A 16,491-nucleotide genomic window follows, 5' to 3' on the forward strand; every position below is an offset into this window, starting at 1 on the left:
GGCGGTACAGAGAGGCCGTACGGTTTGCCTGCATGGCCTCGCGACAGGCGCAGAGCTGGCAAAACTCCATGAACCACATATTCCGCCTGCGCTCCATGTCGCGGGCCGCTGGAATCCAGGACAGGACGCTGGAGCCTGAGCTGAAACTGTGGGAGGCGGAGACTCTGTGGGACGCTGGTAGCCGAAATTTGGCCATTGAGATATTGCAATCGCACAAGTGCCAGATCGAACGCACTCTGGAGCAGGCCAAGGCGGCGTCTGTGCAGGCCATGAATGACATTGGCATTGGCAATAGCAATACGAACGGCAGCAGAAGATTAGAAATGACATTGCCATCGCTGTTGGGATCTGCTGCTGCTGCTGATGCTGCTGCTCCTTGGCAGCGCAATGAGATTGAGGCCACAACCATTTTACTTTCGCGCATCATCCTCACAGTCGGCGAGTGGTCGGACAAACAACGCAGAGAGCGGCCCAAAGTTCTGTGGGACGAGTACTTCAACAAGTCGGCGCAACTGCTGCAGGAAATCAACTCCCCCACGGTGTGGACTGGCCGTGCACTACACGCACTGGCTGAGTTTGCTGCCCGCCAGTGCGAAGAACTAACAGAGACACGCGACGACGAGGCCGCGAGCGCAGTGCGCAAGCAGAAATCGCGCGAGCTGGCTGCGTGTCGCCAAGAGATCGCTCGGACAAGCAATGCCACCGAGGCCACCCGCCTCAAGGCAATCCAGCGGCGGCTCGAGATCCAAGAGGCCAACGACCAAAACGAACTCGCCGAGCTGCGGTCTAGCATTGGTGGCTTTCTGCATCTGGCCATATGGTCGTTTGTTAAGTGTCTCGAGTGCACCGATGCCTTTGACAACAGCGTGTTCTCCCTCGTGTCGCTGGTTGTGACGAATGCGCGGTCGACTGAGCTGCAGAAAGTTTTGTCGCCAGGACTGATGGACAGTGTCCCCAGCCACAAGTTTCTTCCGCTGGTTCACCAGCTATGCGCCCGTCTGAGCACCGAAGAGGATGTTTTCCACAAGACCATATCGCAGCTTGTCCTCCGAATGACCGTGGAGTACCCGTACCACACGATGTACCACTTGTTTGCGCTGCGGAATGCCAACCGCACCTCATCGACGCAAGACGCATCCAGAACGGCGACCCCGTCATCAGCATCAGTCAGATCAGGGCGCAAGAGTGCCGGCGGCAGCAGCACCATCCTGGACTCTTTGCAGGTCCCTGAGAGCGAAAAGATGGAGCAGCGGCGTAGCGAGGCGGCCACCCAGATTCTACTCGGGGTTACTTCGAACAATGCGGATCTGAAGAGCATTGTGCAGGCCATCGACGAGCTGTGCAGCGTGTACATTGAGCTGGCCGTGTCGCCAGTTCCGGAAAAGTTTAAGAACAGCAAGCTCGACGGTAAGCTTATTGCGTTTGGCAGCCGGCTGCGGATCACTCGGCTGATCAAGAACCTGCCGCCGAACATCCCCGTGCTAACTGCCATTCCGCACACGGACGCCCCGCGCGACTACATGTGCGTGCCATTTATTAGCACGATCTCGGAAGGATACTCGCTGGCCGGCGGAATCAACCTACCCAAGATCACGCGCATCATAGGCACCGACGGCAGGCGCTACAAGCAGCTAGTCAAGGGCAAGGATGACATGCGCCAGGACGCCGTCATCCAGCAGCTCTTCCACGTTATAAACCGCTTCATGCGCACTTCGGGGGGGAAAGTGACCAGCCAGGCGTTGCCGTTCGCCAGCGGCATGCACATCCGCACGTACCAGGTGGTGCCGCTGACCAAGCGGTGCGGCGTGCTACAGTGGGTAGACAACACAACGCCCTTTGGTAACTGGTTCCGTGAGAACGAGCCCAAGTACCGTCCGGGCGCTCCAGGATTCAGCCAGCTGCGAAACACCGTGCATACTGTGCACAAGGAGAAGGAGGTTACTGCGCAGGAGAAACTCGAGGTGTTCGAGCATGTTTGTGCCCAAGCGCCGCCGATCTTTAGATTCTTCTTTTATGAGCACTTTTACCACGCGCAGAGCTGGTTTGAGCACCGCGAGACGTACATCCGCTCGGCCGCCGCGTCGTCCATAGCCGGCTGGGTGCTGGGAATTGGCGACCGCCACTTGCAAAACATCCTCATTGACCAAACCACAGCCGAGCTGGTGCACATTGATTTGGGCATTGCCTTTGATCTAGGCAAGCTGCTACCGATTCCGGAGCTCGTCCCATTCAGACTCACTCGCGAAATGGTCGACGGCATGGGCATGCTGGGGCTTAACGGCACCTTTCGCCACTTCTGCCAGGTGGCACTCGAGGCGATGCGTGAGAACGCACGCGTGGTCATCACCATTCTGAACGTCCTCAAAGTTGACCCGCTTTACATGTGGTCGTTGATCCCCTTGCGCCTCGACAAGATCAACCGCAACGTCAGCATGTATGTCGGCGACCTTCGCAGAGAGGGCGTCGGCAGCGATGACGGCGACTTTGCTGCGCTCTACGGTGAGGATAATAACGCTGCGGCAGCTGCGCTGGAGGAAAATAAGGAGGCGGGCAGATCTATTTTGCATGTCGGCCAGCGTCTGGGCGCAGGAATCAGCGCAGAGGGACAGGTCAGCGAGCTGATCCAGCAGGCGACAGACCCACGCCTTCTTTCGCGCATGTTTGAAGGATGGAGCGCTTGGTACTGAAAATTTTTGTTGACTTTGGTGTTTGTTTGTTTATTTATTTTTGAAATAAGAGAAGCAAGGCACACGACATACATACTACATACATGCAAAGCCTTTTTATTCAGTCGACGCTAATAGAACGGCCAAAGACCGCGCGTTTGGCCCAGTCTGTGGCCACAGACATGCTGCTGCGCACGGAGAACAGCTCCCACAGGCAGTAGGACTTCCAGAAAAGCGAGGCGAACGGGCCACCTGCAGTGATGCTTCTATTGAGCAGCGGGATCTCGGCAATCGCCCTCTCACCGCCAATATAGGCCAGGGACCCCCTGGACGAGTAGACAAATGGCTTAGCGGCGCGCTCAATGTGGCTGTGCACATCTGACAGCTGGGTGCTATCCTTGGTCATTCCATTGAGTGCTTTGGCCAACCATTTCCCTTGCTGCGAAGCGACCTGGGCCAGCGGCGCATTCTTGGACACCGTGCAGTCACCCAGTGCCCAGATGTCAGGTGCGCCCTGGACGCGCAGGTAGTCGTCAATGATCAAGCCGCGATGGTTGGTTTGCACGTCAGGCATCTTTGCTCGCAATGTGTGCGCGAACTCGCGGGCGCGGATACCTGCTGCCCACACAATCGTGCCGTACGCAATATCTGTCTCAATGCCGCTGTTGGTGTCGCGGACCTTCAGGCTCTCCTTCTCTACCGACTTGACTGTGGTATTGGTCATCAGGTGGATGCTGTTTTTCTGGAATGTCTGCTGCGTGTAGTCAATGAGCTTCTTGTCGAACGAGGGTAGAACGGTGGGCAAGGCCTCGATGAGCGTGATCTTAAGCCTTTTGGCCAGGTGTGGCACCCACTTGGCCAAGTCCTCGACTGCCAGATCGTGCAACTCGCCGGAAAACTCGACACCCGTTGGGCCGCCGCCAACAACCACTATGTGCAAAAGACGATCGCGCTCCTCTTCAGAGATTCCATCAAACGACGCTTTCTCGATAGTTTCCATGAGGCGGCGGCGGATCTTGCTCGCATCTCCCATTTCTTTCAAAAATAAGGCATTTTCCTGGACGCCCGGCGTGCCAAACGTGTTGTATGTGCCTCCGACGCCAACCACCAAGTAGTCGTAGTTGATACGCGTTTTGCTCAGAGTGGCCTCTTGGGTTTTGAGGCTTGTGTCATTTTCGCTCGGGCGGCGTTCGAGCACTAGCTCTTTGTTTTTGGTGTCGATATCTGTGCACTCGGCCTCGTAAAAGCGAATGTCTTTTCCACGACGGCCAACAATGTGCCGGATCGGCTCCATAATTGATATGTTCTCTGTGGTTCCTACGGTGCAGCTGGGGAGCAAAGGTGTGAATAAAAAGTAGTTGCGCGGGGAGACTACAACCACATTAAAGTGCCGGGTGTCGATGTTCTTGAGAATGGTGGTCGAGCCCCATCCGGTTCCCAACAGCACAAGCGTTTTTTTATTTGGTGAGTTGGCCGCAATGCTTGCTGATGCTGCGGGCGCTATAGATGCGTATGTGCGGACACTGTTGCTGCTGACGAGGACGCGCGCTGTAGTGTTTGTAGTGATGACCGCTGGTTGAGACAAGTGCTGGCGTTGGACGATTCTGGCGCCAGCTGATATCTTGTGTAGAGAGAGCGTGGCAGCGCGCACAGAGCGCTGGACTGTGACGTTTTTAGCTCTGCAGACGGACATTTTACTGTTGTAGTAAAGGGTAGTTTATAAAAGAAAAAGTGTTATCGTGTTGGTGATGGTATTGAACAGAAAGCAAGGTCATTTAGTCGATGCGGATGGACCCCCTCTCCTATATAAGATTATGCCTTTTTCTGTGCACATTTACTTCATGGCATGGCTTTGAAATAAAATAGTCACAAGGATGGAGCGTGACATTTGAATTGCGGATAAAGAAATTTGATTTTGCACCAATCGTCGCAAAACTTAGAGAAACGTGTATGGAGATGAATTTAAAATGGTGGTGTAGTCAGTTTGGTCTTGTTTGGCGGATTTCGGAGAAGCGATAAAGGGTCATAGGGGTAAAACTGACAGATATATAGATGATAATGAGGTCCGCAGCAAAGATTAAAATGACCCGTTTAATTAAAAAATATCCAACACAGACAGCGCGCTAATCATTTAAGGCACATTGATGGTCCGAAATTGCGGGACCCAATGCTTTTTGGAAATAATGCAGGGGGGCAAAAATGCAAGTCTTCAACTATTCGCTGGAGAAAATTAAGTGGCGAATAGCAAAGAGAAAAGCTCAAAAAAAGTTGTTTTCATGAGTGCTTTTTTGCGGCTTTGTCGACAAATGTCAAATGTAAGCATTATCCGGAGAATTTAAGGAGAGAGTGTGGGCGGAATTAAATAACAATCGATGGCAATGTTTGGCAAGGATGGATAAGATAGGCAAGAACTTGTGAGAACGCACCAGGATAAACAATTTTCCCAGGATTGGCCTCAATACAATAATTCAAACCCCATCTTACCTGCTGATATAGCTGCGACTACGAATAAGTGTTGACAAAAACATGCTTGATCATGTGATTAAAGTAATATTGGTAATATCGGTAATCTGCCAGGGTGCATCGGTTTCTAATTAGCCACACAGCAAACAGAAACACCTGTATTTCCGCATATATAGTTTTCTACAGACGTGCCTTCGCGCGAACAATTCAATATTTCAATATGTGGCTGACAATAGCAGATATGAGCATTTTTATGATATGTGTAAGCTGGCAATGCTAGCGTGGATATGCAGTCAATGTTGAAAAAGGAAATATTTCAGTGTGCTCTTTAGCTTTTAAAAATTAGTATATGCCCCATCAAACACTATTTCAACATATGATGTATGTTCTTCATTAATCCTCCGTAAGGTGTTATTGCAATTTTGGATTATTGATGTTTTTTTGTTGAGAATCCAAGTTTCACAATCCAAATTAGGGAGTCCGCATATTTTTCGCTCATTTACTTTTCAGTATATTTAATTTCAAAATATCATGTGGTGTCATTGAGGGAGGCTGCCAACATTGTTAAAATCGCAATTTTGAATGTTCTAATAATTTTGATAAGCGACGGTCTTGTATGCCGAATATTGTTTTATATTTTTTGCCGTTGTGTTCAAACCAAAACATGTCGATTGTTTTCAAAATGCCTGCATCACTGGCTGAAAAGGGACACCAAAATGCGTATTTTGACAACAAGCTGGCGCCGTTTTCATGAACAACCAGAATAACTATATTAATATTATTCTGCGCTCCCTAAACTAAATAAGCCTCTTGGGTACAATTGATTGACTTGTATAGTCGCTTGTTTGTCTGCCCAACTTGGTTTTGTTGTTGATATCTGTTTATTTGGCCAGACTAGCGGCGTGGAAGGGAACACTTTAGACTGAATGTGTTTAAAACCCACAGTCAATATGCGGCTATATTAAAGCCAGGATTTCCCACATTTGACTAAAATTATTCTTTATTTCACATCAACATACTCCGTCTTCATATTTTTCCCCTTAACGACCACCTCGCATATATCGCCTACTTAATATCTGTCTTAGGGCATTTAGTTTACTTTCTATATCATCCAACTGCTATATTAGCTCCAAATTTACCTTTTTTTATCATTTAAGCCTCTACCCTGCCTTTCAAAAATGCGCGCCTTGCTAACTATTGCTATTGCAGCCACCATTGCGTCCGTGGCTTCACATCCTATTGGGACCAGGTCTCTTGCCGGCCTAAATCATGTCAATCGTTCACTTCAAAGAAGACACGATATAACTGTGAGCGACCTGCCCCTCAAAGAGGGTGAAACCCATCATGTAGAGCATGCGTCTGGACCCAGCTCCGACCTCCGCCCTAGTCCCGACTCTGACTCTCGCCCCAGTTTTAAAGAACAAGACTTTAAACCATTTGAAGAACAGCGCCCCTTGTATTTGCCTTTGCAGCAGCAGAAGCCATCTGAGGCGGCGGGTAAAAATGCTTCCGATCAAGATCATTCCCAAGTAAACAGACGCCCGGAGGACAGTCAGAGCACGGAAAAAAATAGGGGCAATGGCAACGGCAACGGCGGCGAACGCAATGCCGATGGTACGCCCATCAGACAGCATTTTGAAGTTGTTGAGCATTCCCGAGACAACCCGAACAACGTGAGCCGTCTTTCTCATACCATTGTCAACGACAACGCAAACCGCGTTCATTCGAACATTATTCAGCGTGTTTCCATTGGAGATAACAATGTTGTCGGGCAGCTTAACAACAACCTTGTTGTCCAGGGCGTTCATGGCGTCGTCGTCACTGGCACTGGCAACATCATTGGAAACAAAGAAAACGGGCAGGATAACAAGAAGGATGACGGTAAGAAGGACGACGGCAAGAAGGGAGCAGATAACTCCAAGGACTCTCAGCCCGTTCCAAAGTCTCCCTAATAAGTATGATAGTTTTAACCTTGTTTTGATTTACACTGAAGAAAAGAATGAGACTACAAATACTTAAAAAAATTCAAATATTCTGCAAATCGACATATTTCCAATTCTGATTGCATAGCAGCCCGACACATACTTAGAAACTAGAGGCAATAGACGACCATGATTGAATATATTAATCACTGCGCTGCCTCTTGCAAGGAGAGGCTTCGGCTTGGACTTTGACTTGGGCAAAGCCTTGAGCAAGATCTTATATGTTGCTGTACACCTGGGTTCAGCCGACTCTGACGATGCCTTTTTGCGTAAAAAACGAGAAGGCTGCTCGCCTGAAAGTAGGATATGGTTGTGGTGCTTAACTTTTGCATCATTCTCAATGTCACGATTCCACTTCCATCTGCCTGATGACACTTTTTTTCGCTATCCTTAGTCTGCGATGACAAAAAACTGGAAAACAGCAGCACCAGCGCAGAAAGGAATATTTGTTTGGTTAGATAGTAATTTGCTGTTAAAAATGCTTATAAATATTTCATTTTTTGCTACCTTTTTGCTACCTCTGGCGAAAAGGTTTAACGCACTACCTTTGCATTTTGTTAAAAGGTAGGTGCGTAAACACAATCTCCAAGGTTACCCAGCAGGTTGGGAATTTGCTACAACATAGTTTTCGTTTCTATTGTTTTTTGTTTGAAACATGGGTCAGTCCAATTTTCTTAAAGCCTTTGCAGTTCTCTACAGAAAGGCATGTCTTTCCATTGTTTTGTGTTTTATCTGTCCCTCTTAAAACAACAAAAACAGTATTGCAAGGGATTGGCCAGTTTATCGTTGGCGTACATGCACGCATGTCATTTTGAATTTACAACGTATAAAAATAGTTTGGACCGCCCAAAAAGGATGGTGGTCTATTTTTCCATGCAGGCCATGCAGCTGATGATTTTTGTTTCCACTATTACAAGACTGGAACATTACAACCACGCTTACCACGCGTATTCGCATTACGCATTGCTGACTTGAGTTCTGCGTTGGAAGACTATAATGTGTTTTCATGGCACGATCGAAAGTGATTTCTCTTCTTGCTTTCCTCACCTTCATCACTGCATTACCACTCCCAATTTATCGTTTGTCTTGCCCGCATGTTTATCTAACAAATAATTTAACTATTAAATCTCGATTTGATACCCTTTATACAACTTTTATTTTTGCCTATCATAACTTTGCACCGTTCACGACGATTCCTATTCATTTCCCATTTTCAATAACAACCTCCCATAAACAATAATGAACCGTGTCAAGGTCGAAGACGATTACAACATCAGCGACTGGTATTCTGCATCGAGAGAAAGTAGGGTCGTGTCGATGGCTATTGACAACCAGCGCGTGGTAAACTTTCAAAATGCTCATAACATAAACCCTATGCCCCAGAACTTTTACAATGGCCCGCCACACCAGCAGTACACGACCAAGCCAACTGTGGTAATTCAGCCTCAGCCCAGTCCACAACATCACCATCAGCCACGGCTGCAGCCAGTGCATGATCATCACCAGCAGCGACAACTGCAGCAGCAGCAAGCATATAACCCAAATGGCGGGACTGTTCGCTACAATGAAGTTGGCAGCAATGCTGCTTATTACGGAGAATTCAATGACTATAATGAGAAGCCAACGAGTTCACGCAGCATGGGCCGCTCCGATGAGTCTGGATACGAATACGGGCACCGCCCTACCACGACGAGCACTGTCGGATCTACACGCGCGCTGGTCGCCCCGTATCCAGCCAGGGCGCAGCCAATGCAGAGCCGCCAGCAGCTGCTACCCAGCATTACTATCCCGAGCAAGAAGGAAGGAATTGCATACTCTGAACCATCCAGCGCGTCATCTGGATACAGTCCTCCGTCGCAGCCCGCAGCAATAACAGGACAATATTCTGCCACATCGCAGCTTTCACGCAATAATTCGTTCAATGATCGCTACACTGGGCGCAAAGCTGGTGGAGATTCGTGCTGCGGTGAATGCTGCGAGTCGTGCTGTGGCAAATTTATGAGGTGCACTTGCTGCCGCTTGCACCCAGCCGTCTCGTGGCTACTTGTGATACTTGTGCTGATTGGAATAGCACTGGGGTTGTACTTCAACTGGAGCAAGATTGTCAACGCAGTGGACAAGCTTGACAACACGCCTTCGGTGACGCCAGCGACGCCAGCGACCCCAGATGCGGCAGAGACCCCAACGACCACCGATGTTATAAACTCGCTGTCTTCGCTGATATCGTTTGCAATGGAAGGTCCAGATACAGCATAAGTTACCACTCATGTTGACCGGTCTCGACTGCATTTGTGCTGGCATCACTTACATTCACTTTTGTGGCATTTTTAGTTCAAAGTTTTCAAGTTATATTGTTGCGATTAATAAACCCATGCATTTCGCATTCCCAAATGCCTGCACTGTGCGCTTTAGTAATCCTTCCATCCTGTGATATCCAGGCGTTCGATCTTCTTTTCGACACCAGTGCGCATGTCGTCCATGTATTTCTGCATGGCATCCAGATAAGTCGGGCACGAGGCGCCGATGATGCGCACAGCCAGGAGGGCGGCGTTGTCAGAGTTGTTAATGGCCACAGTGGCTACTGGCACGCCGCGGGGCATCTGAACAATTGAATGCAGAGAGTCGACGCCATCGAGGCAGCGGCCCTTGACGGGGACGCCGATGACCGGAAGCGGCGTGAGCGCGGCAACCATCCCGGGGAGATGAGCTGCACCGCCTGCTCCAGCAATAATCACCTTTAGCCCGCGCTTGTGCGCAGACCGCGCATACTCAAACATGCGATCCGGTGTGCGATGCGCCGATACAATTGTCAGCTCAAAGGGCACGCCAAACTGCTCAAGAATGTGAGCCGCTGGGCGCATTGTCGGAAGATCCGAGTCGGAGCCCATGATAATACCGACAAGTGGCGACATGCCCTTGACATCCTGCTTCTCCTCGTCGTTGACCGAGCCGTCAGTGGAATCAGCTATCGACTGTCGGTATGCAAGGCGTTTGCGCTCCTCCTCCGAGGAATTGGCTAGCTTGCCAACAATCATGTCGGTGCGGCGGCGCAGCTGCAGCGCCGAGTCGGCGACCACCGTGATATGGCCCATCTTGCGGGCAGGCTTGGCTTCAGCCTTGCCGTAAAGGTGCACAGTTGACCCTGCGACCTCGAGGCTAGCAAGGCACGGATCCAACACGCTGCTGAATCCGTTCGATCCGCCCAGGATGTTAATCATGGCGGCAGCGGGAACCTTGAGGCTGGTGTCGCCAAGAGGCAGATCAAGTACTGCGCGCAAGTGGTTCTCAAACTGCGACGTGTTGCAGGCCTCAATAGTGTAATGGCCAGAGTTGTGCGGCCGGGGAGCGATCTCGTTGACAACTACAGTGTGCCCGTCCTCGTGGAGGAACATCTCAACTCCGAATATTCCTGCACTGCCGTCAGGGAGGCACGAAATAGTGTCCGTGGCGACCCTCATGGCGACTTCACGAACCTGTCCGTCAATCTGTGCCGGGGCATAGACGAGCTCGCAAATGTTATCGCGCTGCACAGTTTCGACAACCGGGTAAGTGGCGACCTCGCCACCAGGGCGACGCACAACCATAACAGCGAGCTCCTTGACAAACGACACAAACTTTTCGGCATAAAGCATCTTCTCCCCGAGGAACTTGAATCCAGCCGTGACATCGCTCTCGGATTTGACCACGTAGTTTCCGCGCCCGTCGTAAGCGCCCAGACGGCACTTGAGAACAAACGGATAGCCAAAACTCTGTCCGGCAGCCTTGGCCTCGTCCAATGTGTCGCACTTAACGTACGCTGGCAGCGCCAGATTGTGCTCCTCGAGGTACTTCTTCTGAAGGTACTTGTCCTGGATTAGTCTGACAGTGCTCGAGGAGGGGTAGACTTTTGCCAGGCCTAGCTTTTCGACAGCCGCCAGCTCGTCGCAGTTGACATGCTCAATCTCGACAGTGAGCACGTCGCATCCTGAGGCCAGCTCATTTATGGCCTCGGATGAGGTAAAGGGCTCGTTGATGTGCTGTACAAAACCGCTGATCTGCTTGGCTGGAGACTGCTTGGTGGGGTCGAGCACGCGCACCTCGACGTTCATGCGGCTGGCAGCCTCAATAAACATGCGGCCGAGCTGACCGCCGCCGAGAATTCCAATGACCTGCTTGTCCATTTATTATAATTGCTAACGTTAGAATTTGTGATTGCGGAAAAATGTGATTCAAAGCCTCGTGTTGGAAAGGCGAGCTCAAAGTTCCAAGCTTCAAAAAAAACTGAAAGAGGAAAAATAACGCTTGTTCCCCAATGATGGCTGCTGATAGCACACCCTCTTTTGGCATAGATAACACTTGATAGCCGAATTTGGCTCGGCTCACCGTTGTGATTTGTGAATTTGCTGAGCTGCATGAGACAACCAGATTGGTCTCGGCATCACGAGATGAACAAGGAAGGCTTCTCGGATCGTTCTGAAGCATTAATTTTCAAAAGCATTGATCCTTTTTTCAGCAAATTTCCAGAAACATGTTCTATGTTCATGCTGCCACACGAAATATCCTGCACCAAGCTTGCTGTGATCTATAGATTTTGCGCGATATTTGTTAAGACTGGAGTTGGAGTTGGGGCGGATCTAATAAAAAGTATTTTATGTTGTTTCTTCTTCTAAACTTGCCTTCAAACATTTAAAACTCCCACAATTTAATGTATTTTATTACAAACTCCGGCTATTTTTGATCTGCGCTTTTCTAACACCAGTACTAACCTCAGTTGGTTTTCAAACAAGGACATGCATACCAGCAGTCAGTCGGCACATTCACGCGAAGCATTTAGCAACTTTGGTTATATTCCAAAGGCGCCTATCGTGTATACAGCAACATTTATACCAACTCTCGCTGTCTGTTTTATTTATGGTTGGCACATTTTTGGCATTCTTGTATCTTGTATTGTGCTCTTTACTTGCGTGACTGCGCGCTGCTCGAGCGCTCGGTGCTCCTGCTCTCAGTGTACACATTTGCCGGCGTGGTGTTTGTGGTCAACACGACGACTTACGGGATTGTATCGAGTTACCCTTGTTTTATTGACCTGTGGCTTATGACATCCAGCTTCACAATGTGGCATTCCACATTCACTCTATTGCTAGCGCGGCACTACGTCGTTTCCCGGACGCATTACAACATGGCAAAGCAGGCTCGAGTCAATATGGTGACACCAGACAACCTGATCGAATACCTAGCACAGCTGCAATCGAAAACTCACCAGGCGTTTTGGTCTGATCCTTCGGCGCATAAACGAACGGGTTGCGCAGCCTCGGAGTCGTCTCATGCCGGACCGGGATGCAGGGATTATGAACAGACTATTGCAAGCAACAACATACAGTCTACTCTGGAGACAACCTCGATCAACATTTTAGTGTCTACTGATAGCCTACCAGGAACGCCTGCGCAACAGAAAGAGTGGAGCGCTACACGCGGATTCGAGGAGATGGGCCCCAATCCAGATTGACCAGGTGGCTCCTGAGGGATATATTTTACGTTGCCGTGATATGTACTGTCATACTTTTGCTGGTCGTTTATTTGACGCTTATGAGCACGCTGTTTACTCGCCTCAAGCTGAGCAACATTTACTACAACTGCTTTAATGGGGTGGAGTTTTTGCCGCACATCATCATAACAGGCGTATTCGCCATCATCATCAAGCCTATCTATGACGTATTAATATGGCGATACCAGGACGCATACGGAATACGAAACCCACTGTTCGTTGCGCTCATACTTGGTGTGTTGTTTTGGTCGAGCGCGCTGGCATGGCGGCTGGTTGGGAAATTACAAGTCCGGCACATTTCGGCGGGGACTATTTTCGTGGGCCAAATCGTATTTGTCCACATTTTATTTATCATGGTCCTGCTGGTCAAATCGACCAAACTTTCGCGGATGCATAAGAACAGCATATATAATGCAGAAAACAACTCTGACAACGGCGATGTACGGTTGTCGGACGCATCTTCGACGACACCCAGGGATACAAGCAGGCAGGCATTTCTTGCAGCGATGCAAACCGCCGACGATCATGAGAAGATTACACTTTGCCAAGTCGTGCTTCTGCATAGAGATGATTAAATTTTTGGACGTCTATCTTGCGTTTAAATGCTGTTTTCCAGGACATGCAGAGCCGCCATGCTGCGCGCGATCAGGAACTTCTAGATAATGCGAACAGCAGTGTTGGAATTTCACCAGCCGCGTCGTCAATTATCATCGCCAAGTCTAATATTGCCACCGACGACGCGATCTTGTGCCAACAGTCGCCGGCCAACAGAATGTCGAATCCGGCATCGATATGCTCGCGCGATACGCCAGGGACGAGTTGCCACCACAATGACACAATAGAACCGAGGCCTTTATCACAGCTACTTGCTTTTCACAGCCTTGCAGCGGTGTCTCCAAACGGCAAATAAAATTCAGGTATGTCAGTGCATATTTGGCGTCAAAAGCTGCGCAAGCAAAGAACCACTCAGGATAACGCTAACATCCACAACCCGTTCATCGGAATTGCCGATACCATAAAGCAAGTGTATCCGGATAAAAGCATCGACGGCTCGACTATGGTGGCGGAAAGCTTGCGCCCGAAACTCGACGCAATTATTAGCACGTTTATTCTTTCCAACTCGCCGCTGGAGCTCAACATCGACCCACACATAATCGACACATCAAAGTTGTACATCAAGGGTGGCCAAATTCCGTACGATCTGATTGACCAGGCCAAGGGCCAGATAGTTGAGCTGTTGCATTCCAATGTATATATTCGTTTTTACCATTCCTAGCCAATCAACAAACCAATTACACAATATCCCATGGTTTAATGTCAATGCAAAACAAATAAATAAATAAAGCGCTGTTTGCCACCATCTTTTACTCACCAATCTCATCTTCTGGTTGGGGATATCTTTTACGCCGATCCTGAAATTCCAACTTAAAGTCAGAGCCACAAGAGAGAAACAGGCACACACAAATTGCGAATGCAAAATGCAGGTTGACAATGTGAAGCACATGCGGAAAGCGACCATGCGGATGTTTAAACTGAGTGTTTTTTGGGGTGAGTAAATTTTCAATTTCTGGAAAAAACCTGTAGTCGCCACATGCTCATTCGATTGTGATTTTTTTGCAATTGTATTAAGTGAAAAGTGAAAAGTGAAAAGTGAAATCGATTGAATCTAAAAAAAAGCCCAGCCACGAGGTATGAACATGTATATGTGTAGCCAGGAATTCTGCTTAATTTATTCTGTAGTCGGGTCGGGCAAGCCAGTGAGACATGCAATTTTTAGTTTATGTAATGCATGTAGTCCCAGTCGTAGTGTCCGCACAGCTGCTCGTGCAATTGCTTCATTGATTCGTCCTCTGAGCTGTATTCGCAGTCTTGGCAATGGAAGACTGAACGGAGGTTTAACCGCTTCAGGATCCGCTTGACAAACATGATCTATATTTTGGTTTTATTGATGTGCGTGTAGTGTAACCGTGAGTGCGTGAGTGCGCGAATCGGGTGGGCCAGTGGTATTCCAAGTAGTCGGAAAGCACGTGTATTTACTTGCGTGTTGTGAGATATCAGAGTAAACGAACGATGCGCAAATAGCCAGATAGACAAGTAAACGGGTAGATAATAAAAAGCAAGCAACTGAGGTATCTTGGTTCCCATGTAGAAAAAGACTGTTTATATAGATTTTGGAAAACAAGGTCAAAGCGGCAGAGCAAGTGGGGGAGGGCATGAGCTAGTGGCAAGATGTGATTTTTTGCAGCGGCCTGCAGGTCAGAGTGGGAAGCGGCGGCCGCGATCGTTAGGAAATTATTTGAATGGGGGATGCAAACCGGGTGTGCTCGGACCCCTCCCCTCATTATTAGTTTTCCCGCGCAAAGTCATAATAAATAACTTGAATGTAAACAGCGAGCTAGCTTGTGGCGTCACCAAAAATAAACAAAGAAAATAAAGCGCGCAAATAAATTGATATTTATGAAAAAAAAGTCTCCTTTATCCGCTCGCTTTGAGAAGTGACAATAATGTAGCGTGGGCATAGATTTGGTAGATTTTTGTTCAATAGTTTAAAAACCACATGCGTACAACAGTGTTTGATTCTTGATGCGGGATGGTATGCTACAATTTGAATTACAATTAACACAATACAACTGGATACACTATTCTCCGGATGGATGAAATTTGACCTATTGGCATTTTTGTCTCCACGTGCTTACATTATTGCGCTTGTATTTTCAACAAGAGACAAAGTTATATCTGTAATATGCTGAATTGTAAACCAAATACAAATGGACAGATGTAAAATGTACTTTAAAAATTACATTAAATCATTTTGTATTTAACAAATAGACATACGAGTCCAAATACAACAATGATGGCTATTGTTTAAATGTTTGGGTGGGTGTGCCAAAAAAAGCAAAGTGACTTTTATATTATTCCGCTGTTTTGATGCAGCCACCAAAGCGGCAGTAGACTTTGTGACAATATTGCCCTCACATAGAGTTTGTTTACTAATTGGCGCAATGCAATGCAATGTATTTTATGCAATACACAAGTAGAAAATGCTGAATAGGTGCAACTACGATATTGTATCTTCAACATTTACGTGCATATCTTTGGTGTGCCAGAGACTAAATGTACACGGTAGAGATTCAACAAAAAAGTCAGCTGTTGCTGCTAAACAAGAGACAATACCATGTGGCCACAGACGTGTTTGGATAGTTGTATACACATATGTATATCCGAATAGGCACTCCCACATTCACTTTGGAGCTTTTACCACTTCCATTCTAACAATAGCTTAAAAATAGAAAACAACACACCTGTTGTTCGGACTTTAGTAAAAAAAGATTTGTATCTTACAACCAAACTGACACATTCACATTAGACAAGATTGTTTTGTTGATCTTTCAAGTAAAAAATTGTAAAAGAAATAACAGCACACGGCGGAATAGAAAAAGTCATGGAATTGCCGACCACAGTGCCAATTGTTGTTTGGAATTATTTAATGAGAATGTAAATAAATATAAAATTATTATTATTATCTCAGCCACAACTGCAAAACAATAGCCACTTTAACGATTGCGGCTGATAGTAATTGTAAAAATATTGAAAGAAAAAACGCAATTCATATTTTTTTGTTGCCGGGAGCTGCTTTGTTTGCGATTACCATTCACCCGGCTCTGTTTTGATTTTCCTCTCCAAATACTTTCCAGTATTTGAGCCACTTTGAAATCCGAGATAAATTAATATCACTTGTAAACTATGCTCAGGCATTATGTTTACCCTCATTTTCCAATCATATTATAGATTTAGTGTAGATCCGATACCAGATGAGAAAGATGTAAACACGACGATACGCTTCAGCCAGATCGCA

General features: G+C 47.8%; 7 protein-coding genes across 7 annotated transcripts; 5 read left to right on the forward strand and 2 right to left on the reverse strand.

Annotated features, from left to right (window-relative positions):
• Positions 1-1,556: 1,556 nt before the first annotated feature.
• Positions 1,557-2,672, forward strand: BX661DRAFT_127122 (kinase-like domain-containing protein; the record flags this gene model as incomplete). Its single annotated transcript, XM_051532485.1, has 1 exon — positions 1,557-2,672. A coding segment is annotated over one exon (1,116 nt), but the record flags the coding sequence as incomplete, so codon positions are not given.
• A 34-nt stretch (positions 2,673-2,706) lies between these two features.
• On the reverse strand, positions 2,707-4,525 carry BX661DRAFT_175988 (pyridine nucleotide-disulfide oxidoreductase-domain-containing protein). Its single transcript, XM_051534226.1, has one exon. It carries the CDS (start codon positions 4,357-4,359, stop codon positions 2,788-2,790), a length of 1,572 nt encoding a protein of 523 aa, XP_051395427.1. The 5' UTR covers positions 4,360-4,525; the 3' UTR covers positions 2,707-2,787.
• Positions 4,526-6,143: 1,618 nt separating this feature from the next.
• On the forward strand, positions 6,144-7,133 carry BX661DRAFT_175989 (uncharacterized protein). Its single transcript, XM_051534227.1, has one exon. The coding sequence runs from the start codon at positions 6,308-6,310 to the stop codon at positions 7,079-7,081; it is 774 nt and encodes a 257-aa protein (XP_051395428.1). The 5' UTR covers positions 6,144-6,307; the 3' UTR covers positions 7,082-7,133.
• Positions 7,134-8,156: 1,023 nt separating this feature from the next.
• Positions 8,157-9,433, forward strand: BX661DRAFT_175990 (uncharacterized protein). The gene has a single exon (XM_051534228.1). It carries the CDS (start codon positions 8,351-8,353, stop codon positions 9,365-9,367), a length of 1,017 nt encoding a protein of 338 aa, XP_051395429.1. The 5' UTR covers positions 8,157-8,350; the 3' UTR covers positions 9,368-9,433.
• On the reverse strand, positions 9,434-11,380 carry BX661DRAFT_175993 (phosphoribosylaminoimidazole carboxylase). Its single transcript, XM_051534229.1, has one exon. It carries the CDS (start codon positions 11,269-11,271, stop codon positions 9,520-9,522), a length of 1,752 nt encoding a protein of 583 aa, XP_051395430.1. The 5' UTR covers positions 11,272-11,380; the 3' UTR covers positions 9,434-9,519.
• A 621-nt stretch (positions 11,381-12,001) lies between these two features.
• Positions 12,002-12,596, forward strand: BX661DRAFT_195599 (uncharacterized protein; the record flags this gene model as incomplete). Its single annotated transcript, XM_051537963.1, has 2 exons — positions 12,002-12,034; positions 12,075-12,596. The coding sequence occupies 2 exons, from the start codon at positions 12,002-12,004 to the stop codon at positions 12,594-12,596; spliced, it is 555 nt and encodes a 184-aa protein (XP_051395431.1).
• Positions 12,597-12,676: 80 nt separating this feature from the next.
• BX661DRAFT_195600 (uncharacterized protein) lies at positions 12,677-14,923 on the forward strand (the record flags this gene model as incomplete). Its single annotated transcript, XM_051537964.1, has 4 exons — positions 12,677-13,183; positions 13,285-13,409; positions 13,596-13,871; positions 14,896-14,923. The coding sequence occupies 4 exons, from the start codon at positions 12,677-12,679 to the stop codon at positions 14,921-14,923; spliced, it is 936 nt and encodes a 311-aa protein (XP_051395432.1).
• Positions 14,924-16,491: the final 1,568 nt, after the last annotated feature.

Source organism: Kickxella alabastrina (genome assembly GCF_025024165.1).
Source record: "Kickxella alabastrina strain RSA 675 chromosome Unknown BX661scaffold_1, whole genome shotgun sequence".
NCBI classification, from domain to species: domain Eukaryota; kingdom Fungi; phylum Kickxellomycota; class Kickxellomycetes; order Kickxellales; family Kickxellaceae; genus Kickxella; species Kickxella alabastrina.

What these genes read in the sequence shown, in the direction of transcription:
- BX661DRAFT_175988 (XM_051534226.1), bottom strand. Translation starts at nt 4,359, where the DNA reads ATGTCCGTCTGCAGAGCTAAAAACGTCACAGTCCAGCGCTCTGTGCGC.
- BX661DRAFT_175989 (XM_051534227.1), top strand. Translation starts at nt 6,308, where the DNA reads ATGCGCGCCTTGCTAACTATTGCTATTGCAGCCACCATTGCGTCCGTG.
- BX661DRAFT_175990 (XM_051534228.1), top strand. Translation starts at nt 8,351, where the DNA reads ATGAACCGTGTCAAGGTCGAAGACGATTACAACATCAGCGACTGGTAT.
- BX661DRAFT_175993 (XM_051534229.1), bottom strand. Translation starts at nt 11,271, where the DNA reads ATGGACAAGCAGGTCATTGGAATTCTCGGCGGCGGTCAGCTCGGCCGC.